Source organism: Artemia sp. Qi Xiang Cuo, chromosome 10, assembly GCF_049724085.1.
Source record: "Artemia sp. Qi Xiang Cuo chromosome 10, ASM4972408v1, whole genome shotgun sequence".
In the NCBI taxonomy this organism is placed as follows: domain Eukaryota; kingdom Metazoa; phylum Arthropoda; class Branchiopoda; order Anostraca; family Artemiidae; genus Artemia; species Artemia sp. Qi Xiang Cuo.
Window position 1 is genome coordinate 48591613 of NC_142803.1, and position 26514 is coordinate 48618126.

The 26514-nt window shown below is 37.4% G+C and overlaps 1 protein-coding gene and 1 pseudogene across 1 annotated transcript in view; both read right to left on the bottom strand.

Moving 5' to 3' along the window:
- The window catches only part of Arp3 (Actin-related protein 3), an 81812-nt gene that overhangs the window by 42348 nt on the left and 12950 nt on the right, over positions 1-26514 (bottom strand). Inside the window, exons 2-4 of the mRNA XM_089095483.1 lie at positions 21723-21900; positions 7784-7940; positions 2316-2473 (exon numbers count right to left, since the gene is read on the bottom strand). Coding sequence (XP_088951609.1) covers positions 2316-2473; positions 7784-7940; positions 21723-21900 — 493 coding nt within the window. The remainder of the gene's footprint in view (positions 1-2315; positions 2474-7783; positions 7941-21722; positions 21901-26514) is intronic.
- LOC148947841 (uncharacterized) lies at positions 11253-12622 on the bottom strand (annotated as a pseudogene).

A 26514-nucleotide genomic window follows, 5' to 3' on the forward strand; every position in this document is an offset into this window, starting at 1 on the left:
CGGTAGGATTTTCTGCTACGCTGAATCTGATGGTTTGATTTTCATTAAGATTCTATCATTTTTAGGGGGGCGTTTCTCCCTTTTTCCGAAAATACGGTAAAATTTTCCCTTAACTTTTGATGGGTTAGACTAAATTTGATAAAACTTGTATGTTTGAAATAAGCATAAAAATCCGATTCTTTTAATGTATCTACTGGTATCAAAATTCAGTTTTTAGAGTTTTGGTTACTATTGAGCCGGGTCGCTCCTTACTTACAGTTCGTTACCACGAACTGTTTGATGACAACTTGTTAACTACATATTCACGCTTTTTTTCCATGGTTGGCGGTATTGATTAGCAAAATTGCCTTGTGTCCCCAAAAAATTGAACTTTTTTTTTACTCTAATGGTAATGGCTGAACAAAGCGAAAAAAGGGGGCTGAAGTTGCAATTAGATATTTATGGCAAGGAAATGTTACTCCCATGCGAACATGTTCTGGACTTGGGCAACAGGAGTCAAATTAGTATAAAGAAACAGGCAGACGTATGAATTGTTTTTTTTCTTTTGGAAGAAGGGAGTAAAAGGGGGGGGGGAGATGATAAATAAATAGAAAAAAAACCAGTGAAGTCCTTTTTAATGAAAATGCAGATACGGTAGTTTCTTCCCCCCCCCCTACAATTTGTGTTTGGCGATGATTTGTTGGATGTATGCACTATGATTTGGATGATTGAAACAAAGTTACTCATACTAGATTCGGCAAGGGCGTAACCAGGGGGGGGGGGTAGGGTGTTTAAATTCCCCCGAAATGTTTGTCTGACTCGTAAAAACGTAACAAAAATGGACATAAACAAATTTTGTATGCGTTTTTTCAAGTTTTTTGTGTACCTTCCCCCCCCCCCCCAATTTTTTTTTAGTAAAACCATCTCCGAAAAAAAAAATCCTGGGTACGGCCTTGTCATTCGGTAATAGACATGACAGTCCACGCAGCTTGTACAGCGTGGACTTAACTTAAATACTAACGTATCTTTATATTCATTATTCATGGAAAATTTCGGAGAGAGTAGAAAGAGTCCATAAGCAAAGAAACTCAAAGACTAACAAATATTTGTTCTTCAATATTACATTAGTCTATTAATTGAAAACTCGCGCCAACCAAAATTTAAGTCAGTATAATTTTACTGGCTTAAAATTTTACACAGGTACCAATCAGGTTATAAAAAGGCGGGGTTGTTGGCTTCCTTTTCTGTTATACACCTAAGAAATAATATACAAAAATACGTCAGACGTAAACCAATGAAATTAAAGCACACTTTTCAACAAGGATTTAGAGGAGAGTAATTTTCATTCAGTATAATTTCATTTAGTAATTTTCAGTCTAAGGCAATGCAATGAAAAAGAAAATATTTTAGCTTCATTTCAATAAACTGGAATTTCCTCCATTTAGTAACTTTAGGCCGGATTAAAGTTAAAACCGCTGATGATAATCCACCCCCCGCCCCCTAAAAAGAAATCTTATAAGGGTGCTATGGTGAACATTCAGAGCTCTCTAACCACTTTCATTTTGTATTCCATTAGAACTATTGGTTTTTAAGGAAAAATAGCCCGTATTAACACAACCTAGTTCAACAGTTGCATGAAATGTTAGCTGCATGTCTAATTGTCTCAACTGCATGAAATGCGGCACACTATTTTAAAGACTCAGTTTGAGGAAGTTGACGAGAGAAAACCCTAATTATGGAGGTTAGAGATGCATCTCTTATTTTATATATCAATTTGTTTTGCGTTAGTTCGGCCCCTTCGAAAGAAAGCATAAAAAATCTAAAAACAATACTGTATACTGTAACCTTATAGTTACACGCCACATGGGGGGGGGGGGGGGTAATAAGAGTTTATAATTTGCATTGCCTTTTTCTTACGTATAAAGTTTTTTATATTATTTATTTTGAGCATGTCGAAGGAAACTTATGGCATGCCGTGTTTCATTTTTTCTTATTTTATATATCACGTTTTATTACCAAAATAATAAGGGGTACCCACAAATCCTGATTCTATTCTCAACCAGAAGGTTCCCACCTTTTAGGACCCTTTTGATCATAAACTCTCTGGAATCAATGAAGCTAATCCAATGTAATACGAAAGTGTTGAACACGGGTACTGAGCCTGGTGTACAGAATGACAAAGCCAAGATCATTTTAAAATAGTGTTAATATATCTTTATAATACAGGAAACTGATGCCTATTCAGGTTCTTTTGAGCTTTGCACTTGCATAAGTTCGCCTCCCTTGTCTCCTTAATTTTTCTGGGTACCTTGACGACATTAAAAATAAGAACTTACCACAGGAATAACATGCGTGACACCATCTCCACTATCTATAACAACACCAGTTAAAGTTCGCTCACCCACTGGCCGAGAAGTCCAGGAGGCAGCTAAAGCTAAGACCGCTTGTACTGCTATATATAACCCAGGAACGTTGAAAGACTCAAACATAATCTCTATAAAATAACAGGAAGAACTGTAAGATTGATATAGTTCTTCATTGCGACGAATTATATCGACGAATCTTCATTCCGAATTTTGAGAGAGAAAAAAGAGAGAGAGGAAGAATACGCATCCAAAAAACTTTCAGTTTAAATTTGAATTCAAAGATTGTAAAAAAAAACAAAAAAAAGGAAAATTATTTTAGAGATTGTTTTGGAAATGGAATGATTTTGTTCAATTACATTCTTAATGAACGATTTTCATATCAAAACGTTTACAAACTATAAAACTGTAGAGAGAGGGAAAAGAGAGAGAGAGAGAGAGAGAGAGAGAGAGAGAGAGAGAGAGAGAGAGATAGAGAGAGAGAGAGAGAGAGAGAGTGAGAGAGAGAGAGAGAAAGAGATATATAAATTCCTATCCTAGTTTTCATGTTGGAGCTGTTCAAAATTATAATTCCACTTTTTAGTTATGCGCATTATAAACAAGAAATATGAGAATGCCAAAGGTGAAAAACTTAGAGGAGATCTGAGACTTGACGATGAAAATTCACAAGGAAAATTGGTAATAGTTTCAAGAGTCAATTTCCCTACAAAGAAAGCTGATGAACTGTATCGTCAAAGATTTTTTTATGTCCTGGCACCCCCCCCCCCCTATCGTTGTTTATAAGAATCATACATATCTTTTAGGCACTGGTGTGGTTAGCTCTAATCAGATAAACATCTGTTGGCTACCCTGCCTGCAGAGACTGAGCGTGGCAAGTTCTGTAAGCTACAGATCCTTCTCCTTTTTGGGTGAAAGAACATTGATTTTTTTATTAAAATCCAGTTGCCATCAAGCTATAGCTAATTGGAAATAAAGCCAAGACAGTTAGTCTGAGTGAGAAGCAAATCTGGCATAAGCCCTTTTTAGGATTGTATAAAAATGATGTCATTTTACTTGTTGATACCTAAGCCTAAAAGGCTTGGCCGCTTGTAGTCCCAGGTGGAATACCGTGTTATAGGATCTGACACATGACCGATAAGTCCCCTGGAAGTTGCCATCAATCCATGGCTAATTGGGGAAAAAGTCAAGACAGATAGTCTGAGTGAGAGGCACAGATGGTACAAGCCTTTTTCAGGAATTTTGAACCCAAATATTTTTGAGGAGACCTTGCTAAGCATAAGATTCATGTCCCAAAGTATGGCACTACGAACTTTGTCATGATATAAATCTAAGTGTCATTTGTACTATGTCTTGCCTGCAAAAAAAAGAATTTACAGTCCAAGAACGTTTAAAATTTTCTACTGAAAATAAATTACCTGCATCAGGCCAACTCTACGCTTGCCCTGCATGAAGTCCTTAAGCCAGTACCATAGATTACTTAAGTAACCAAATTGCAGCATTGCAAAAAAGAGCAATCAAACAATTCTGTGCAATGCTTATGCAGGCTATGGATCAGCATTTTACAACTATCACCCATTCGCTTTCGGTTCAGGCGTCGCTTTGGTTCAATCTGTAAATTTGGCCAATTTCTTCTCAGCAGTGATAACCATAGAAACATATCACCGCTACTTTCAAAAAAAGAAAGGGAATACAAGGTCTTAATATGTACTGAGAACGCATACCGTTCAAATCTCTCATTAATTTATGCTTTATTGTGATACTCAGCACCTCTCCATGATTGATACTGACCTCCAAGAAGCAGTTACGCATGACCGTTCTGACTGGAGACGAAGAGCCGCATCCCTCTCTAAGCTGAACCATCAGCAGGAGCAATAAGTCAAGTAAGTTATTGGGATTTAGGATTCAATAAGAGCTAATCCAGTTTTTTTTTTTTTTTTTTTTTTTTTTGTGTGCGAGCTATTTAGTTGGACTCCACTCTTGACTACAACAGCTTGTATGAACAAAAAAGTTCTGATTTCTATAGAGTTAATACATCGTATATAAAAGCATATATTAAACTATATGAAAATAAGCATAAAAATGGGTGCTTTCCAAAAGTTAATTAAATTGTCTTTAAGTCCAGAAAGAACTAAAATGTTAACTCATTTTGCCTATTATGAGCACATAAGGGATAGAATTTATAATTAACAGCCAATTTAGGATGAAGGTATAACAAATGTTCAATCATAATTAATGATAATTGACTTCTGAAATATGCACCTGTGTTCTGATTTTGGATGATCGACAAGCATTCAAATTTAACCCTAACACTAACAATCAAAGAAAAAAAAAGAAAAAAAAAGTGTTTTTACAGCAGACACATACAGAGGAAACTATATGTCTGTTCTAATATCATTATGTCTAGATAATGCATTATCAAGCCCAGTTAAGATCGGGTATGAGGTGAACTGGGTTGAACTTTTCCATTTCATTCCTAAAAGATGCTACAACTGTCATCAATCCGATGGACATTTGACGAAAGACTTTAGTAACGCTGAGGCTTGTTCCCATCGTGCTCAAGGAGGTCGTAGATCCTAACGTAAATAACCCTACCGTAATGAATTTTGTTCCGTCTCCTGTAAGTCGAAGAAGCACAATTGCTACTCGTATCGATGTCCCGAAAATCGTAAACTGATGCTAGAAAAGCCGTCCGGAAATAACTTCACTAACCATGGCTAGTTGTACCGATTTATACGTCATATCTTGGAACATTAATGGTGGAGTGAGCCCAAAGCTCCCACTTATTGAGACCCTCGTCCAGAATGACGGACCGATGTGTGCAATAACATTTCCTTTGGATCGAGCGACTTTCTTTATTAAAAATACAGAATGCGGCGTCAGCTGCCATCTCCAGTGCAATCTAATGCAAATCTCGTGGTCGTCTAAGCAGTGGCCTTGCTATACTTTGTCGGTTTCAAGTTCAAATCATTGAACTCAGTGTTCTCTTTATTGCAGCTGTCATCAGTGATTTAGCCATAATAAACGTATATCTACCGACTAAATACGGTGATCAAGAATATAACGCTTTTTTTCCTCTGCTTGTTGTAAATTGTCCAAGTGCGCTAAGAAGATACCTAGGTCATACCCGAGATGCCTGATCATCGGACACTTCATCTTACACGTATGAATTGCCCTTGTAGTAAATTAATTAGAGCTATGCTACCCTCTTCGTTCTCGGTACTAAGGAAAGATAAAGACTTTACGTTTATTTCTAATGCTAGTTCGATGTCTAACCTGGATCACGTGCTGTTTTCGGGAAGTTTTTTTTCCACCATGTAACTGTGCTTGATGACCATGGTACCTGTGATGACCATCTTCCTATACGTGTTTCTGTCCCATTGACCCGCAAATAGGACAATCCAGCCAAAAATAAATGGTATCAGCGGAAAATGTGGAGGGAAATGAATGTGCCGTTGTTTCAAGCCACGTGTTACCATTTCTTAAGTAAGTTTAAATTTCCATTTCATCTTCTTCAAACTAATACGGGTTTGAGTAATAGTGAGCTACGAGTACAAATTAGCATCTACTGTAAAGAAATTATTCATGCTCTTAAGCGTGCTGATAAAGTGGCAATCCCCGTGAAAAAAGTTAGAAGCAATACTGAAAAGTCTGGCAGGTCGAATAACACTTCTCTCGTAAATGCCTGATCAAGTGCTAAGTGGTGGTTGCATCTATCGATTAAATGCGGAAGGCCTAGGTCGGGTATACTGAACTTTGTACGACTATTTTCAAAGAAAGGTACCGTAAGGTCCTTGAAGAGTATCTAGCTGCTATCAAGACCGCTAACGCTGAAAAAGTCTTAAAGGACTTCCAGTCTCTTTGGAAATTCCGGTCTCGTACAACTGTGCATTCTGGTGACGGTTCCCAATGTATACCAGTTTCAGAATGGTATTCCCATTTTGAAAAACAGTTTAAAAAGCCGAATAGTAGAGTTGAAAGTGTTTTTGATGCACAGTTGTCCGAGCTTCTGGTTTCCAAAGCGAGACCTAATGGGGTAGTGGTTACACCGCCTGGTATTACGACGATAGTGCATCAACTTATGAAAAAAAAGTTTTCTGAAGGAGCGGACAGTATATGTGCACAGTACCTTACGGCCGGGAGTGATATATTATATAGTCATTTATCATTACTTTTTCAGATCATTTTTAATATTGGTATTGTTTCTGATTGTATGTGCCTTGGTATTGTAGTAAAACCCTGGTATGTAGAAAACCACATTCTTCTTGCCCGTCGTATAGACCCATTACGGTTTATAATGTTTTTGCGAAGATTTTACAGTTTCTGATCGTAGATTGCGTACATGACCTTTACACTATGCCCCCATTTAATCTGAGCTTAAGTTGGTTTTATATTGTTTCCATGCCTTACAAACTGTTTGTTACATTCTTCAACATACGGAGACATCAGGGAAGACGTTCATATTAGGTGCATAGGGTAAGACCAATACTTTTGGATCACTTCTCCATTCTCAAGCAATGTTTGAATTATATAACCGCGGTTTTAGCCTGGACGTTATAGTGACTCTTTACTACATGTGTCACCATCCGAAAGTCCGGTTGAAACTCGGTGACTCGTTCGCTGAAGAAGACATTTTAGTTCACGTTGGTATAAAATAAGGAGCAATAATCTCCCCGACCATTTATAATAATACCGCTCTCCCTGCCCCGGGTTGATCTTCCTACTAACTGCGTATCTAAAGGTGTTGATACATCTGTACTCTGTTATGCCGACGACCTGTTGAACCTGTGCCGTTCATTACCAACTTTCAATGTAATTTTGATGAGCTTGCAACTCGCTCTGATAACATAGTTCTATCTATTAATGCTGCTAAGTCGCAAGTGCTATTTTTTAATTGTCCTGATTCTTTAGTTCCAGAAAGCGTACGATTAGGTTCTTCAGATATTGTGCCTAATTCAGAGCTAGTTTACCTTGGCTTACCTTTAGGAATACAAGAAAGCTCCTTATGAAGCATGCTGAGAGAAAAATACGTGCAGCATATGCTAGTGTTGTTCATTGGCAAGTTAGCCTTAAACGTAAGCTACTGGCCAAGTTGTACAAATCTTACTTTAAGTTTGCGAAGTAACTTCTACAAATCCCTAGATCGTTTCGAAACGGTTATGTGGTTTGACATTTCGGTGTTACGGCGCCCCTCCTTGCAGAGGACTCTCAGTTCGAATATTTATCAAACCGGCCATCTTCACACCCCTAAAAATGACTCTAATGTAATTTTGTTTTGATGTTTATGTTATGTGTTCATAGTTCGTTCTTTTTCTTTTTTTTTTATTTTCATAATACTCCATCGCGTTTTGTTGTTTAACTGTATGATGGGAAATAAATATTCATTCATTCAATAACTCTTACCTGATTAAAAGGACAAAAAGGGAAGAAAAAGAAGAACTTACCGGCAGTGTACTCCCTATTTTCAGGGGTATTCAAAGGCGGCTCCGTTAATAGAAAATAGTGGTCCTCTGGCTCAGCCCGGAGGTATTTGAAAATACATTGGCTTAAAAATCTTTCCATCAAATCCCAGTCTTCAACAAGGCCATGACGGACGGGATACTAAAAATTTTAAACGATTACAAATTACACAGTTCAGAGATTTGAATCCACACAACCTTTTTGTTTATAATCAAAATAAAATGAAGATGTAATAACAGGTAAAACTTTTAATCAAGTCAATGAAATTCGGGAACAAAGAAATTGTTTAACAACGTGTAAACCCAAAATTGTCTGTAAAATCGGTAAGATTATAGTAAAATTGGTAGGACCGCAGGAAAAATACGGTGTTTTGCCCTGTAGTTTTAGCGTTTTAATTGCCTTAATGTTGACGAGCAAAACCCGTTGCAGAGGAGGAGAGAGAGCTTATATTTATATAATTATTTTATTTCTGGGAAACATGATCCCAGTCACTTCTTCATGTCTATTCTAATTTACTGTTATTCCTATTTAAGAATATGTACTTGCCAAGTGGTTGTAACCTAGGACGTACTTCTTTGATTTTCGATGTCTTCAATACATAGTATGTACTGCTTAAAAGACTAGAAGTGGCATTGATTAAAAAAAAGAAGCAAAAAACAAATGAACATAATACTCTCCAGAACACTATTTGGGCACAATCGGCACTGATAAGAAAATACTAATAAAAAATAGGGAAGAAAGAGCAGAAAAGATAAGGAAAATACAAAATTGCTTCCTGATTACAAGTACCTTAAAAAAGACAAAGAAAAAAAACGACAACTAGCCCTATGCTAAAAACAGAAAAATCCTCCAGCCCCAATAGTTATAAAAAAAAGGCCCCCCCCTCCGTGGAAAATAAGACTTTCCAAATTTGAGAATTCTATTTGAGTTTTTTTTCCGTAGGGGGAACGAATTTTGGTACTTGTGTATTATACGCCACTCACCCAAGTTTACGCTGTGTAAAATCGAGAACAAACCGATTTCTTCGTTCGTTTCTTTCAGCTTAGCGTGAGACAAGACAAGATAAAGACAAGTGACATAATAGATGGTAAATATATAATTTGTTTTATATATTTGCAAATAAGGGGGGGGGGGAGTAAAGTATTTGGACAGTTTGAAGTCAGAAAACAATTCTTAATTCATAATATGCAGAATAATTGTACCTAACACATTTTGCATGCAGACCCGCTATACTTTACCCTCCCCCTCCCAAAATGCAAATATATAACCCAAATTTGTTTGCAACATCTTAGTTCTCACTGTGACATATCTTTTAACCGTATATTTTTTCTTCCCTTTCATTTTTAATTCATTCTGCTCCTTGTTGTCGAATCTTGTAACCGCGTATTTCTTTGTTCTTCCCTTTTGTTTTTGGCTTGTTTTGATTCTCGCTGTTACTTATCGTCTAACCGGATATTTCTTTGCTTTTCACTTTCAATTTTGACTCGTTGTAATTGTAAATGTCGTAAGTATTCTAACCGTATATTTCTTTGTTTTTCATTTTCGTTTACATTACTTCAGATATTTTTGAATACCCTTTACTTTAGCTGCTCGGATTGGTTTTGTCAAATTTGATGGTCAAAGCTTTTCATTTCTCCTCTAAACATTACTCAACTGTTCAAAATACGTTTTGTAAATATACTCATAACACTAATTTTTATTCAGCTATGTTCCTTTTGTAATGTTGCATGCGGCATAGGTACTACAAACGATACGATCACTCCTGAGGGGAATGATGTAATTTATTCTCTTGAAATGTGCTCACAAATATATCGTCACTCACGAGATTTTTAAAATAAAATTATGTACTGCGATGTATAATCATGCATCAGCTAATATGAAGGAGGGCCGGTGGGTCATTATTTAGGCAGGGAAAGGGGAGGGGGGAGTTCCAGACACCTCAAATTGCACAATTTAATGCAAAAATTGTCTAACTCTCCAAGGGCCTCAGATAAACATAGGTCACGGGTCAAGGGGGGAGGGGTAAGGAATCAATCTCTCATCACCCTGCATTTAGACAAAGTCTACATGAGGTTGATGTAAATGATAGCTTCCTTCTTATTGCAAGAAATATTCCATTTTTTTAACATAAAAGATTTCATTCATATGCTTACGGACACAAAAGGTGCAAAACTCTAAAAAAGGAAGTTTTGACAACATTATATATACTAAAAGAATTTGCTTTTTATGGTGATTTCAAGACTAAATTCATCAAGTTTAAATTTACCCATCAGAACCTGAGGAAATGCCCCCAATTTTCGAAAGAGGAAAGCAACCCAAAAAGAGAAAGGGATTTTGATGAAAATTCCGCCTTCAAATCCAGCAGATAAGAGAAAATTACGGTAGGTCTTTCAAGCCCTTTACTAGAAAATGTGAATATTTGTATTTTCATGGATACGTGTTTGTTTGTTTTTCCCCTAAGTACTAACTTTGCTCTACGCCTTCAATATTGAAAATATTCGAGGGTATAATTTTTTCCAGGGATGAATATAATTCTCGAAGCATTTTTTTTACGCACATTAAACTTAAGCGCAAAAAACGAGTTACAGTAGAGACTATAAGCCCTCCTCCAGATTTAGGAGAACCTTAAGTCAAACAGCTCGTAGTAACGAACTGTCAGTAAACAGCAACCCTTGTCAATATAGTCAGGGCGCCAGATTCTGTATCGTGCACCTACCCATGCCGGAAGGTACAAAAATGCTGAGGACGGATCCTAAGGTAGTCGACCATGCTGAAAACGAATATCGTAGGGCGCATGTTCGCCGTTGGGGCGTTTCTGAGATATAGGCCAAAAACGCCAAATTTAGCCTATAACTAAGTGTGACGATTCAGAATTTTTTTGCGAGTTATTGGGTTGAGGAATCCGGCGTAATATTATATCAATCGAAAGAGGAGATCTAGATCTACAAGAATATGATTTTTAAATTGAAAAAAAAAACACAATTTTTTCTCTATTTACTACAGTTTCAAAATAAGTGCTGTAAAATTCGACTAATATTTCAAAGAAAGGCTAAAAACTCTAAATTTCTTCAAGGTAATAAACTTTTTTTTTCATATTAGAATAAAAAGTTCATTCAATTCCGTACAATTTGAGCTAAAAAAAATATAAATTATTATTATTTTTAAAAGGGCTGCGAATTTTTTTTTGTAGTGTCACTGAAATGATCACTAGCCGTATCGTGAATATCGTGAGAATGGACATAGTTTATTTTTTCTTCAAAGGGTAGGAATACTTTAAACTTTCTAACTGTTTAAAATTTTTAACTTTTAATTAACAATAAAAAAAGGCTTAAAAAAATGCTGACTAAAAAAAGTATTTTTTTTAGAACGGACGAATATGTTTTCTGGTGTACTAAGGGGTCTGCAATTACCTTTTTGGGACCTGATTTGCCACTGATACGACTAAGGTATTTACTACATGAAAGAATTCTGCTTCACAGATGGATTCAGTCGGAGCACAGGAGTTGTCTTACTAGGCCTGCCCGTAAAATTGGGTAATAGTAACTGATCAGGGAATTTTCGAAAATATTCCTCGTTTTCTTCTTCCGAGAATTCAGATGGGGCAAGGTCAGAATCCCTGCATGCCCTCCTCGTTCCACAGCAGGAGCATAAGGCGTAGCATCCTTTCATTTTTGAGCAGCTACAGTCTTTCCTACATCTTCCACTTTTGCATCTGCAGTAAGCTTCCAGGCTTGATGCTTCTTCGCAGCTCGAGATGACCGCATCTACTCCCTCTTCAGCTATCTTCCATTCACGGAGGAGTAGATCTGGTATGCTCGGCCGAGCCTGTACTGACGACAAGATTATCCATGTAGCGAACATGGCTCTTCGTATGCATGGCTCGAAGGTGTCGTCAGAAGGTGGCAGTCTTCTCACATCTTGTTTCTGGCACCAAATGTAAGCCCTTACACTAACCAGTGAATTGAATCCGGCCTGTTTACCGTACATTTCAATGACCAGGGATTTTGATAGGTCGGAAACTTCTCTAAACGCGTCGACTGAAAACTTCCCTTCTGCTTCCTTAATCCGCTCCGTCACACACACCATTTTTGAGGCAAAAGTTGGAGACGCCGCAGTGTTTAAGAAAGAAGCTTTCCCGACGCCAAAGAAAAAGTTCGTTGTGTCACACCCTGACAGACAGTGCACGAACGGTAACATAATCTGCTCCTCTTTGGACAAGTAGACTCTATCCGCCAGCTCGTGTACTGGGATAATGTAAGCCGGGAACTTCAAGGAAATTTCGTTCGGTCCCTGAGCTTGAAACTCTTCAAAAAAATAAACACAAGCTACTGCCACGTCTGCGCCTTTGGTATGCACAACGATGCTACAAGCGTAACGGCTAGCATACTTGGCATGTGTAATAAGGTGTTGGTCAGCCTTTTCGTGGGTGGAGGACAAGAATTCCTCATAGTCACAGTGTTCAGAAAAAGGTTGAGTGCGTTTGGAAGCTGATCACCCATCTGCTCCCAGGTTTCATACAAAATTTCGAGGAGCCGGCTTCTAGACCCTGAGCTTGCAAGTACGGCGTCCAATTCTTCAATTGTGCTAAGAGCGGAAATTTGGAGGTTTTTCCCTTTCCCTCGTCGGAGTCTGCATGCTGATTTCAAGGAGATCGACTCTCCGGTGTCCGTTAGCTTCCCAAACAGCCCGTCACACCGATCTGCGACAATGTGGACTTCAGGAATACCAACTGGAAGATCATTCAGCAACGATAGAAGCAATCTTTCCGCGAAGGATTCGACTGTTTCGAACCTGGCAGGCCAATATGACCTTATCTTGGACATTAGGTCAATGATGTGTACTGTAGCTGATGTTGTTTCTTTGGATTTCTAAGTCGCCGGCCAAGCTGCAAGTCCTCCTTTTTTCTTAGCCAGTTCAACAGCACAGCTTTGCTCCCCGTCCTCATTTTCCAACCAGAGGATGTCTTGGTTGATTGTTGCGGAAGATGTTCAAAATAGATGGAGGGAAAAGAAAAATCTCTTTTGTGAGGATCTTTGCAACTGCTTTCTCCTTTTCTTCGCCGAAGCTCAACTGAGCAGTAATGATTCTCTTCAAGGCTGTTACTTCAGAGCTCAGGAGATCGGTTCTAGGGACACGCTTCATTTGTAGATGACAGAATACAAAAATAGGTTCAAAAATACTGAATTTTACCACACTGTACCATAATTTAGTAAAATGTACCATATTTTGTGGGATTGTACTAAATTGTACCAGTAGAGGTGAAATGTACCAAAATGGTACAATTCTACCACGTTCGGCATCACTGCCAAGAGCCCGAAAACTATACCCTAGTCTGTGTTTTGAGCCATAGTTCTAACAAACCGATCATGTCCCATAAAATAACTGTTTATCTGCCTATAAAACATTAATTAGCTGGTGTTTACCTTTAATATGACAGTATTACATCATCACTTCAGGGTCAATGACTTTCTATCTGTCCAGGAATGATTAATTCTACCTACTGTCACGCGATGAAAAAAAAAAACACCCCCCTAGGTAGCAGGTTACTAAACAAAATTCCTATTATCGGGTAAACTCCAGGTTGATTTTCATTGAATGACTCGCATGTTTGGTGTCGCATGTCTTGTGTGCTTTTTCATTTTTGACTTGCTCACATGCTCAGCATCCCATGTCTTCTAACCGCGTGTCTTTGCTCTTCATTTTAATTTTTGACATACCGTCACTGTTCTTTTAACCGCGTGTGTATTTACTCTTCATTTTCAACTCGCTCACGTGCTCAGTGTCGCATGTCTTCTAACCGCGTGTGTCTTTGCTCTTCATTTTCATTTTTGATTCGCTCACTTATTCGGTGTCGCATGTCTTCTAACCGCATGTGTCTTTGCTCTTCATTCCGTTTTTGACACGCTCTAATTGTCGTTTCGTATACCTTCTAACCGCCCTTATCTTTGCTCTTCATTTTCATTTTTGACACTTCTTTGGATTTTGGATGCTTCAGACAAATTAGCAATGGCTTTTGCTTTAGCTGCCCGTATTGGTGTTCTCGCAATTGATGGTCCAGGTTGTCGATTTTCACATCTTATCACGTTTGATAGTTCAGGTGTTGGTTCGAAAGAATCATCATATAATAGCAAGTGATCCCAGGCTCACTATCGTTCAAAAAAAGGGAAGGGGTGGCTCACATCAGCTGCAGTTGGTTTGAAGATGTATTCTAGGGTAATCTGGGGCGCTTACAACGAATATAGGGGTGCACAAGTTCGCACGCATGTAGAACATGGTCTTTTTAGCCTATAAGTTCACATTTGGCCTATAGCGACGTCATACCGCTCTTGATTTTTTTTACATGGTAAAATAAACTTAAAACTTTATAAACGTGACATATTCTGAATCCCAAGAATAATTACTTTCATCTGGTATTTTTAGTTTTCCCCCACAACTTTTATTTTTTTAGTTATCCCCTATTTGATTTTGAAAACAAGGTTTTTAATATACTTTTTCTTAGTTTTTTTTTGGTTTTTCTGAAATGTTTGTTTACATAAGTATATTTTTTTTATGCTTTATTTGAATTCTGCTTGCCATTACGAGTCAACTTAGTGCCTCTTTTCCAAAAAATCTTAATTCTCGAGCAACTATTTATTTTTTCTAAATAACGTCATAGCTTTCAGAAATTAGCCTACGATGACCAGGTTTTTTTTAGCTATCAAAAAAAAAAAAAAAAAATGAAAACGAATCAAACTGCACATTATTGGAACTTTCAGAATGTCCTTTACACGTTGTTAATAAAAACAAATTCGAGACTTGAATCTGTAAGAATATATAAGCGTTTGAACAAGAAAATCCCCCCCCCAAAAGAAGATTTTCTGAATAGTGGCCTTTTAATATAAATATTTTCGACAAGACCTATAATTTTTATCTCACCAGACGATATATCGCTCTTTTCTGAATCAAATCATGTATTTACATTCTATACAACTGATATTTGTAACCAGGAAAAAAAAAAAAAAAAAAAAAAAAAAACAAGAGGCCTCGTTCTGCGATCGCATGTGCGAATTTGGTTTTCACAGCAATAAAAAAAGCCAAGCATCTTACATATCGGGTTTTAGTTGCATAAAGTACTTAGCCATAAAAGGCTAATTTCTCCTTTATAGGCTAAAATCATGATGTTTTACATTAGTACGAGCATGTGAACCCCGATATTTGTTTTAAGCACCTTAGATTACCCCGGAATACATACTCAAACCAACTGCAGCTGATATGAGCCACCCTCTCTATTTTTTTGAACGATAGCGAGCCTTGGATCACTGACTATCGCATAAAGTACCGAAAATTACGACATATAAGGAAAGGATTTAAGATATTTATCTGATCTAGCTAAAGGTAAGGATTCCGGCAACAACGATTTTAGCGGGTGTCAGTTGTCTTGCGTAAGATACACCATGCTGGTATGTGGCAATTTTGTTGTTAGAAAAATAACCATGCCGTTTTACAGCATTGCATGCGATCTGGCTTTAAAGTCGACCGTGAATCTGGACATCAAAGGTCATCTAGGAGTTTCTGGTATCGTTGGTGCGACAACGAATGAAAATGCCAGTGATCGATATCTGGCTACTCTCCCCTTTCGCACAGCAGTCACCAGAACGCTGAAAGCAAAACTGAATATAGATGACGAGGCAATGAAGCATCATAAAGATACCACTGCTTTTACGAATCTGACAATCATAGGCAGCGCGCTAGCGCTGCCTAAGTAAAGAACGATATGGGCACAATGTGTTTTTGGTTTTTTCTCCATACCCGGGCACTTCGTATCGAAGGAGTTGTCGTAGAAACTTCAAAAAGGGCTCATTCGATTGGAAATTGGAGTGGCTAGTGCCCTTTTTAGTAGTCGAAAGTGATTGGAGGGCATCTAGCCCCCCACGCCCATCATTTCTTCAAACACATCCAATCAAAATTTTGAGATAGCCATTTTGTTCAGCGTAGTTGATTTCCAGATAGAAAATATCTTTTTGAGGAGGACACTCCCCCACAGCCCTCGGGGCAAGGGGTTTAGGTTATGCCCTGAAGGCATACAAGATCAATGTTGACACAATGTACAGTTTATTATTATTTTTTCTTTAAAGCAGGTCACTTCATATAGAAGGGGTCGTCGTAGAGACTTCAAAAGGGGCTCATTCGATTAGAAATCGAGAGTTCTAGTGCCCTTTTCGATAGTCGAAAGTGATTGGAGGGCAGCTAGCCCCCCCCTCCCCCCCCCCTCACGCCAATCATTCCCCCAAACACATCCAATTAAAATTTTGAGATAGCCGTTTCCTTCATCGTAGCTGATTTCCAGATAGAAAATTTAATCTTGATGTGGAAACTCCCCCGCAACCCTCAGGGCAAGGGTTTTAAGTTATGCCTTGGGGGCATATAAGGTTTTTTATAGAAGGCATTGTCGTACAAATTTTAAAACAGGTTCATTCGATAGTAAATTCAAAGGGCTACGGCCCTTTTTAATAGTCGAAAGTTATTGGAGGGAAATTAGCCCCCCCCCCTACGCCTATCATTCCCCCAAACACATCCAATCAACATTGTGAGACAGCCGTTTTGTTCAGCGTTGTTGATTTCCAGATAGAAAATATGTTTTTGAGCAGGACACTCTCCCCACAACCCTCAGGGCAAGGGTTTTAAGTAATGCCCTGGGGGCATATAAGGTTTTTATTGAAGGCGTTCTCGTAGTAACTTCAAAACAGGCTCATTCGATTGGAAATTCAAAGGGCTAGTGCCCTTATTAATAGTCAAAAGTGATTGGAGGGCAACTAGCCCCCCCCCCCACACCCATCATTACCCAAAACATCCAATCGAAACTTGGAGATAGCCATTTTGTTCAGTGTAGTTGATTTCCAGATAGAAAATATGTTTTGAGGATGGTATTCCCCCACAGCCCTCAGGGAAATGGTTTAAGTTATGCCCTGTGGGCATCTATTGTTTTTAGAGAAGCCGTTGTCGTGGAAACTTTTAAAAAAGCTCATTCGATTGGAAATTCAAAGGGATAGTACCCTTTTTAATAGTCGAAAGTGATTTGAGGGCAACTAACCCCCCTCTCACGCCCACCTTTTCCCCAAACACATCCAATCCAAATTTGTAGATAGCCATTTTACTCAACGTAGTTGAAAGTTTTGGAAATTAGGTCTTTAAGGATGACAACCCCTCCCCCCACAGCCCTCAGGGCAAGGGTTGTAAAATATGCCCTGGGTCATATAAAGTTTTTATTGAAAGCGTTGTCGTAGAAACTTCAAAACGGATCATTCAATTGGAAATTGAAAGGGCTAGTGCCTTTTTTAATAGTTGAAAGCGATTGGATAGTGACAAAAGCCCCTCTAATGCCCATTCTTTACCAAAACACATCCAATCAAAATTTTGCAGACCAAACTATAAAGTCTTAAAAAAAGAAAAGATTTAAACTTTTATTTTCTTTTGCTTTGAAAAGATTTTCCAATATAAAACCGACAGAAATTAATTTAAAAAACTTCAAAGAAAAGTAAAGAACTCCATTAAACAAAAAAATAGCAAAAATAAAATCAAATAATCTACCAAGCGTGAAACTACCACAAATCAGCATCGATAAATAAATGAAACCCAAAACGAACAGAAATTACAATAATTAACCGAGTCAAACTCAAAACGAGCAGAAATTAACATAAGTTGGGTGCAAAACCCCTATGCCTTCCCAAGACCAGAACAAAATTTGCACTTTACTGAAAAAATACAAATGAATGTGCATTCTCAGTTTAATATACATATACTGATATTTAGTAATCAAAATTTTTATATTATTTGATTTATTAAAGTTATAAAAGTAAAGACATTTATATTTTTTCAGTAAAGTCCAAATTATGTTCTGGCCTTGGGAAGGCATAGGGATTTTGAGTTCTACTCATGTTAATTTCTGCTCGTTTTGGGTTTGATTCGGTTATTTATTGTAATTCCTGTTCGTTTTGGGTTTCATTTATTTATCGATGCTGATTTGTGGTAGTTTCGCGCTTGGTAGATTATTTGATTTAATTTTTGCTCATATTTTGTTTAATGGAGTTCTTTACTTTTCTTTGATAAACTTATTTTGTGGAAAGTTTTTTAAATTGATAAAACGTAGAAATCGGGTTATGGACTTGGTAGAGTTTCTCGGAAACCCGTTCAAGACGACGAGAACAGAGCTATACAACTTTATGACACCGTGTAGAACACCAAAAGCAGTAGCAAATAGTCTGCTAAACTTCCGAGATACTGGCTTCAAAGCCACGAGCTCATATGTCGACGGTACATCCACGAAAGTAAAAGTTGGCATAGTACAAACTTTCGCATCTGTTGCCGAAAAAGGAAAACAGAAAGAGCCACAAAAAATATTTTGGGGAAACTGAGCTGCTTAAACGAGCTCTGCGCTAACACAAACTTCGTCCCTCTCTGAGCTGCTGAACTACGAGCTACAGCCATATCCGGCCTCGCAGTATTATCATCAAGTCGTAGGGAGCCTCATCTACGTACTGGTACAAAGTCAACAGCCTTGAACTACATTCTGTTACAGTCTGGCTTGCAGTCATGACCAAAAATAATTCCACGTAAGGTTTTTGAAGACTCTCCTCGATCTGACTATATAGTTGATGTCATGAGTGTCATAAGGCGTTATCGACCAGAACAAAATGCGACGCTAGCAGACTTTGGAATAAGAGTTTACGATAAAATAAAAGTTCAAAATAGGGGTAAAATCCTTTTTAATAGACAGTGTATAGAAATTCACAAAAATACCAGATATTTCGGTCACATATACAGTGACCGTCATCAGTAGTAAAACTGGTTATCATCAGTAGTCTTACTACTGATGGCGATCACTGTATATGTGACCGAAATATCTGGTATTTTTTTGAATTTCTATACACTGTCTATTAAAAAGGATTTTATCCCTATTTTGAACTTTTATTTTATTGTCATGGAAAGGCAGTGTGGTCTCCAAAATTATCTAAGAGTTTACAATGAGATTCTTAGGAACATACCCGAAGCTTGTCAGTCTATCCATTTGGTTGGTGAAAGGTATAACGGTCTTAGTGACGATAGAACCCAAGATGAGTACTCGTTCAACCTCAAAGAAGCATCTGGCTGTCGAGAAAGAAGAGGAGATCCTAGAGGAAATATTTCCAGCCCATTCACTTCCTCCAAAAAAGTTGCAAAACTCTGGGACAGGATTCTCAGTAGTCGCACAGCCAAAGGTCGACTCTTGAAAGTTGTTTTCGAGGTCTGGGAGTACAAAATTTCGATCCGTCTTATGGTTCATCTCGCTGGAGGTTTCGAGAGTCGACATAGAGCTGTTTCTGTTACGCCCCATGGAAGCTCTGTTGATGACGATCTCTCGTCTTGCCATGAGGAAGCAGATACTCGGGTGTTCTACCCCACAGCAGTTGCCGCAAGACAAAAGAGCACACTTGTGATAATACAAACCAACGATACTGATATCGTCTTACTATCTGCATACTACTTCCAGTATCTTGCTAGTCTCGGCCTCAAGCAGCTCTGGGCTAAGTTTCCGTCCTACTGCATACCTATTCATACGGCAGCACAAAAACTAGGAGTAACATTTTGCAACGCCTTGCCGCTTGTCCATAGCTTGGATGGATGTAACACTGCAAGCTTTATGTATGGAACTGGAAAGGTCTGCTTTTTTTGAGCTGCCAAGGCTTCGGAAAATTTGTCGAAATTTGTAGGTGATGAATTTTGAGCCCTTGCAGAAAAGCCATCTTCAAGTGGTGGTTTAGTCAACGTCTGTAAGCAGCTTGTGGTTACAGTGTATGGCAGAAGTGCGACTAGCTTCAATAGTCTGAATGATCTTCAAGCACATTTGTACCCAAAATTAGAGGACTTACGGCGTTTACCACCAACTGATATCTCATTTCTGCTTCATCTGAAAAGGTGCATGTTCCAGTCACTGATTTTGAACCCAAGGCCACAAGCCCCGTATTGATTTACCTCAGGTTACCGATATGGGCTGGAGAATTGAAGATCATGAATTTAAGCCAGACCTAGTTTATGCAATGGCACATGGGCTAGCATCATTTTCTTTCTGTAACTTTGACAACACGAGGTGTGACTTACGCTGCAAATGCTCAAAATAGTTTTCTGTGACAGCGCATGCAAGTTTGGAGCTATCCCCCAAAAATGCCTACTTTCCGATGGGAATCAGAACGAGTCCGAAGACGAAGAGGAGGAAGAAAAATAGACCTGAGCCACCGTTTCATGTTCAGTTCTAAATATTCGATTTTTTATTTGTTTTGATATTCTTCTTTTGATAGTCGTCTAAACACTTTGTTGAAAATATTTCGAGTAAAACACCACTATTCAGAAAATTTTCTTTTTTTTTGGGGGGGGGGGATTTTCTTGTTCAAACGCTTATATATTCTTGCAGATTCAAGTCTCGACTTTGTTTTTATTAACAACGTATAAGGACATTCTGACGGTTTGAATGATGTGCACTTTGATTCGTTTTCATTTTTTTTTTAACAGCTAAATTTTTTTTTTTAAACTTGGTCATTACAGGCTAATTTCTGAAAGCTATGACGTTATTTAGAAAAAATAAATAGTTGCTCAAGAAGATTTATTTAAAAGTGGTACATGGTTTGACTCGTAATAACAAGCAGAATTCGAATAAAGCATAAAAAAATAAGAAAAAGTGTACTTAAAAACCTTGTTTTCAAAATTAAATAAGGTTTAACAAAAAATAAAGGTTGTGGGGAAAAACTAAAAATACCAGGAGAAAGTACTCGTTCTTAGGATTCAGAATATTCAGAATATGTCAAGTTTATAAAGTTTTCAGTTTATTTTACGGTGTAAAGAATCCAAAGCGGTATGACGTCGTTATAGGCCGAATTTGACTTTATAGTCTATAATGACCATGTTCTACACGCGTGTGATCTTGTGCATCCCGATATTCGTTATCAGCACCCCCGATTACCCTAGAATCCACCCTCAAACCAACTACGGCAAATATGAGCCACCCCTTGAAAGATAAAGGTCCCTGGATCACTGACTATAACAGCAACTGCAAATTTTAATTTCTGGGGCCTTCCAACAGACATTATATTATATAAATAATTGATGCGTTGGACACTCAACAATCTTATTTGTGCTATGCATAACATCATATAAGAAAACGCTTATATGATGTCATAACAAATGCTTATATGATGTACTATCATAGCACATGACATCATTGGCAAAAACGAATATCAAGGCTCCTAACGATTTTTTTCAGACTTCAGACCCATCTAGATTTTTTTTTTATGCGAGAATATCCCAAGATACCAGTTTTCCCGAAAAAACATGGAGCCGTTTTCGAGAACATACATACATAAATACACAATTATTGCTCACTTATAAAGATATTATATATATATATATCTTGCATTTCGGGTAACTAAACACGAGTTTTCGCAAATAAAATTTAACAGCAACATTAAAACTTAAAATGAACAGAAAATATTCCGTATATGAAGGAAAGCTGCCCCCGCTTCAACCCCCTCTTTATGCAGGAGTTTGACCTTTTGTCCCAGTTCTTTAAGAGCAACTGCTCAAACACAAGGGCCAATGAATATTGAATTGGAATACGAAGTATATTTAAAGCACTATCAAAAATTAGCATTAAGAGTGGGTGGTATAGGAGCGGGTGGCCCCCTCACATACGGAATAATTTATGTTTGTTTAAAGTTTTAATGCAGCTCTTTGCTTTCATGTGAGAAAAATAGTCTTTTCTTATTTAATGACTATAGGAGTGAATAAAATTCCCAAGGTTAAATAATGTAAAACTAAGTACTGTAAGCATTGAATATATACTGTAATACAGAGTACTGCAAATGTTGAATACCATAATACTGAATACTATAAATGTTCAATGCTAAAAAACTGTACCTTGACTGAATAGCCAGTTGCATCAATTGCTTCATCACCAATATAGAAATCCAAGTCTTCAACGCCTTTTGCAAGGCGTCTGGAGGCCTGATCCCCAACTTTGGCAGACTCTTTTATAGCTATGGCAGAAGGGATTATAAATTGTGGTTCTTTATTATCAGCAAAACCTATTTTCGTATAAATAAAAAAAAAAAAAAAAAAAAAAAATTAAGGTAAATTCAACGAAAAATTGACAAGAAATCAAAGCATAAGCATAACCAGAAAAGGTGGATGACCTCGCTCCTCACTCCACCAGGACTGATCTATTATGTTACCAAATATACAAAATAATAGTGCTACTGAAAATCAAACAAAGATAATGACCAATATACAAAAAAAAAAACAGACACAATGAATGACTAACACTGGATTCTTCATCTCCTTGCCTTATAACTTTAATGGTAAAATAAAAAAAATGTGCTAGATAAATATAATGTTAGCATTCCTTGCCAAAGCTTTTGCATGGTTTGATTGACTCAGATCACTTTACTGCATATCAAGAACTGGAAATATCTCAATAACTGTACTCCATTGTTACTATTCAGTATTGTACAAAGAGTATATGGAACTAAGAAGAGTGGGAACTGGCGCTAGTGTCGACGAAAACCCTCAACGCCATCTAGCGTTTGGCGATACTTGACATTTTTTTCTGTATGACAATAAGAATAATCAATTTAATTTGTAAAGTTGGTAAAATTAATATAGTAATAAGTGTCTGACCTTAGCCCCTGACATAAAAACGATTACAAAGCTTAAAAAACGCTAAGTGATGCCAAATGCTAGATGGCATTAATATTTTCTTTGCCAATACTAGTGCCATGCCATGCTATTTTCCATGCTACATTTACTGCACTTCTGATTTTTGAATCACTTTGTAAGACATTTAAAATTAAAGACAAGTTGTTATCCATGCAATTGATACTACAGTTTGCATACTTGTACTCAGACTAGAACCTCTTTCCTTCAACCTCTGTCTCCTTTTCTCAAGACAGAAAGATATTTGACTCCAAAAGTAACTTGCTATACATTCCAAAGTAGAGACAAGTAGATAGCTGTAGGCCTACCATGGATACTGTACAGTCTAGTTCTCAGAGGATTGGTTTTCCTGCTGTATTTGCGACTCTAAAAGTTGATTGTTTGGTTTTTACTTTTTTTAACATGTAGTTTACTGCTTCTTTGAATGCATTTATTTGTTAAAAATGAATTAAACAAAAGAAGGTTTTCATTCGGATTGATTTTTTTTTGTTATTTAATTCCTAAGAGCTATGCATGACAAAATGAAGCAAATTGCAAAGAAGAAAAACGAGGATATTTGTTTTTTAAAGCTACAAATGTTTGTCAAAATTATTCATAAAACAAGCTCTGTTTAATTGTCAATGCTCATAGACACCAAGATACGAATACGAGAGAAACTTTCCAGGAATAGTTAAACACTAAATTGGGGAGTTTAAAATTCGACAGTGTAGAAGATTGATGGAATAATTTCATAAAAATAGTTTGTGAAGTCGCTGATGGTGTCTTAGGTCTTAGGGAAGAAAGTTATACACGCAGCTAGGAGTATTAGTGAAAATACAACAGCAACACATTTTGAGCACATTTCTACAACAGCAACATTTTAAGAAATTTAAAAATAAGTTTCTTGTGAATTATTGTCTCGATTTATAGGTAGTTGTACCGAACCAATCGTGCTCAAAATCCTCCTCAGGGCCAAACTGTGGTGTTTTCTTTTGTGGATGGTTAAGTTTTCCCCACAGTAGAGTGCAGACGGTCTTGTATCATGTCACTATCATTTCCTGTTTATCTTAAAGCTCATTCCAATAGGCAATGCAAAGAACTCCTCCTAAAAAAAAGTCCCTCCGGATCCCACCCTAAATACTAATGAAATTGATCCATTTTTGCCCCATCCTGGCTGGTCAAGCTCTCTATCACAAAGCTCACATGAAAGCTAAAATTCTGAGAATAGGACAATGATCAATGTTGGAGCTAATGTCATCGTAGATGATAATGGATTTCAAGAGGTCCTTTCTATGAGCTCTAAAAAAAGGGACAAAACGTCCCCAATCAAAAGTATTTCCCCTCCCCCTGTTCAAATTTCTCCTTCCCAAAACTTAGGCATTTACCTCAAAATTACTCCTAATACCCCCTTTGAAATAACAAAGATTACTACAATGAGGGTTTCAATTTTCAAAATGTCAAAATTAATGTTTTCTCTTAACATTCACCGCGATAGGTCTTTGATAATAGCCGTCCAAGACAGAAGTCAGTAGATATAATACTTAATCTCAAATCTCTTCTGAATACACCATTTAACTCATCTAAATGGAACCCAAAACAATCCCCAACAAAAATAGTAGTATATAATGTTCCCCTAGAAATACCAATTCAGGAGTTAAAAGAAGGGCTCTCAGATAGGGCTGGCAACACAATCCCTGTAGAAGATGTCACTCAACTGGGTAAACCCAACTCTAATGGATTAAAAACATGTAGATCCTTACTATTTACACTTAAGAAAAAAATTAATATCCCAGAAAAGTTATTCTCACTTGGGCAAATCGAAACACACAAGGAATAGAAGCCGAAGCCTATCTAGTGTCAAAACTATCTCAAACTAGGACAAAAAACAATTAAATGTAATGGAATTCTCCTAGCCTGCAGTAGTTGTAAAGGGTCCCATCCTAAAGAGTTGACAACTTGCAACAACACTCAGCATACATGCATCAATTGTAAAGGCCCACATGAATCCACCAATAAATCACAATGCCCTGCATATAAGGAAAAGAGTACTAACACTTCAAACAGCAACAGAGAAGGCCATTCCCTACCCTTTTGCAGCTATGAATGCATATACTACCAAACCACACCAATTAAAACCCATACTGAAATTAAATAAAACCCCCAAGTCAAACACCCCTAATGCACCAAGAACCCCTTGCGAAACACCATCCATTAATCTCCCTAGCTCGGATATCTATCAGAAAGAGTCACCAAGCCAACAAGCCTCCTTGCCTAGTGAGATGAGGTCGGCCTGGCATCCCCTCCCAACAAGAAACAAACCAGAAACACTACCAGGAATTAATCCCTTAACTGACGAACTGGATGCACAGCCAAATATGCAAACCCCAAATATATGCTAATTCAATCTAAACTGCAATGCAGTTCAGGCCATAAATATACAACAACGACAGAAAACAAATATCATTGCTGAATTGGCAAAAATCTACATCCCTAATCATATGCCCATTCAAGCAAAAAAAGATCTTACTCTACTATCAACAAAGCTCAACATTGATACACAGTCATATGAAAAATAAATCAACAAAACAACGCATCAATACTCCAGTGGAACATCAGATCACTTACAGAAAATAGGTTAAATGAACTAATATCTTTTACGAATAATACTTCCATCAATATTGCTTGCCTCCAGGAAACTCATTTGACCCAATATGAACAAATTAAGTATCTGGGATACACTATCCTGAAAAAGGATAGATCATCAGAAAGAAAAGGAGGTGGAGTAGCTTTAATAGTTAAAAATAATATAAAATTCTGTGGCATCAACTCTCCAGATTTTGTAAATGATGTTGATGCAATTGGTATCAGTGTTTGGCTGAATAATACAAAAACTTACATATTAAGCTTTTATAACCCTAATGGCCAAACTACAGATGCCATGGATTTCTTCAGCTATATAAATAATTCTAATATGTTGAAAAATATCATTATTTGTGGAGACTTTAATGCCCACAGCCCTTTGTGGGGGAATAAACCAGCAAATAAAGCTGGTAAGTTCATTGGGCATATGACTTCAAACAACAATGAATTAGCTGTTGCTACCCCCTCTTCACTCAGGTCCTAGTTGCAACTTTCCTAGATTTTAAAGGGGCATATGACAATGTGAACCTTTATATCCTTTTTGCCAAACTTGCAAACCTTGGACTACTCCCCAAGCTAGCATCTTTTATAAAATCTTTCATAGAAGTGCAAAGTTTCATTGTTTGTGTTGGTTCAGCCTCTTCACCCCAAAAAACAACAACCAAAGGCCTACCTCAGGGAGCAGTCCTCAGTTGCCTCTTCTTTGCCCTATATCTCTGGGACATGAATGTCCCCCACACGAATCTACAATATGCTGACGATCTGGTGCTATGGTCATCTGGCAACACCTTTGAGATAGCACAGTCAAATCTGCAAAAGTCACTTTTCCAATTTGAAAAATTCTCTCAACATTCAGATTACCCATTGCACCTACCAAGTCAAAAATAATCCAATTTCAACGAAAGCGAAACCATGTTAATACAAAACTAACTCTTAATGGAACAAATATTCTAGAAGATAATCATATTAATTACCTAGGTCTCATGCTTGACCAAAAACTTAATTTCCACCTCCAGATTTCAAACACAAAAAAAAAATGCTATAGAAAAACAAATATACTAAAAAGACTTCTTTCCACATCCTGGGGATGAAGGAGAAAACCTTACTCCAGTTTTATAAATCACATATAAGACCCCATATTGAATATGTGCTCATCGTCTATGGTCCATGTGCAAAGACCCAGATGCAAAAAATTGAAACAACACAAAATGATATAATACGTTTCATATTTGGTCTTAGGAAACCCACAAGCACCAAGTTTCTACTTATGGAGAGTGGATTAACAACAATAAGGGAGAGACGTAGCTTTCTCTTGACAAAACATCTTACAAAAATTTAATCAAATAGCTCACACACCCTACATAATTGGTTAAGAAAT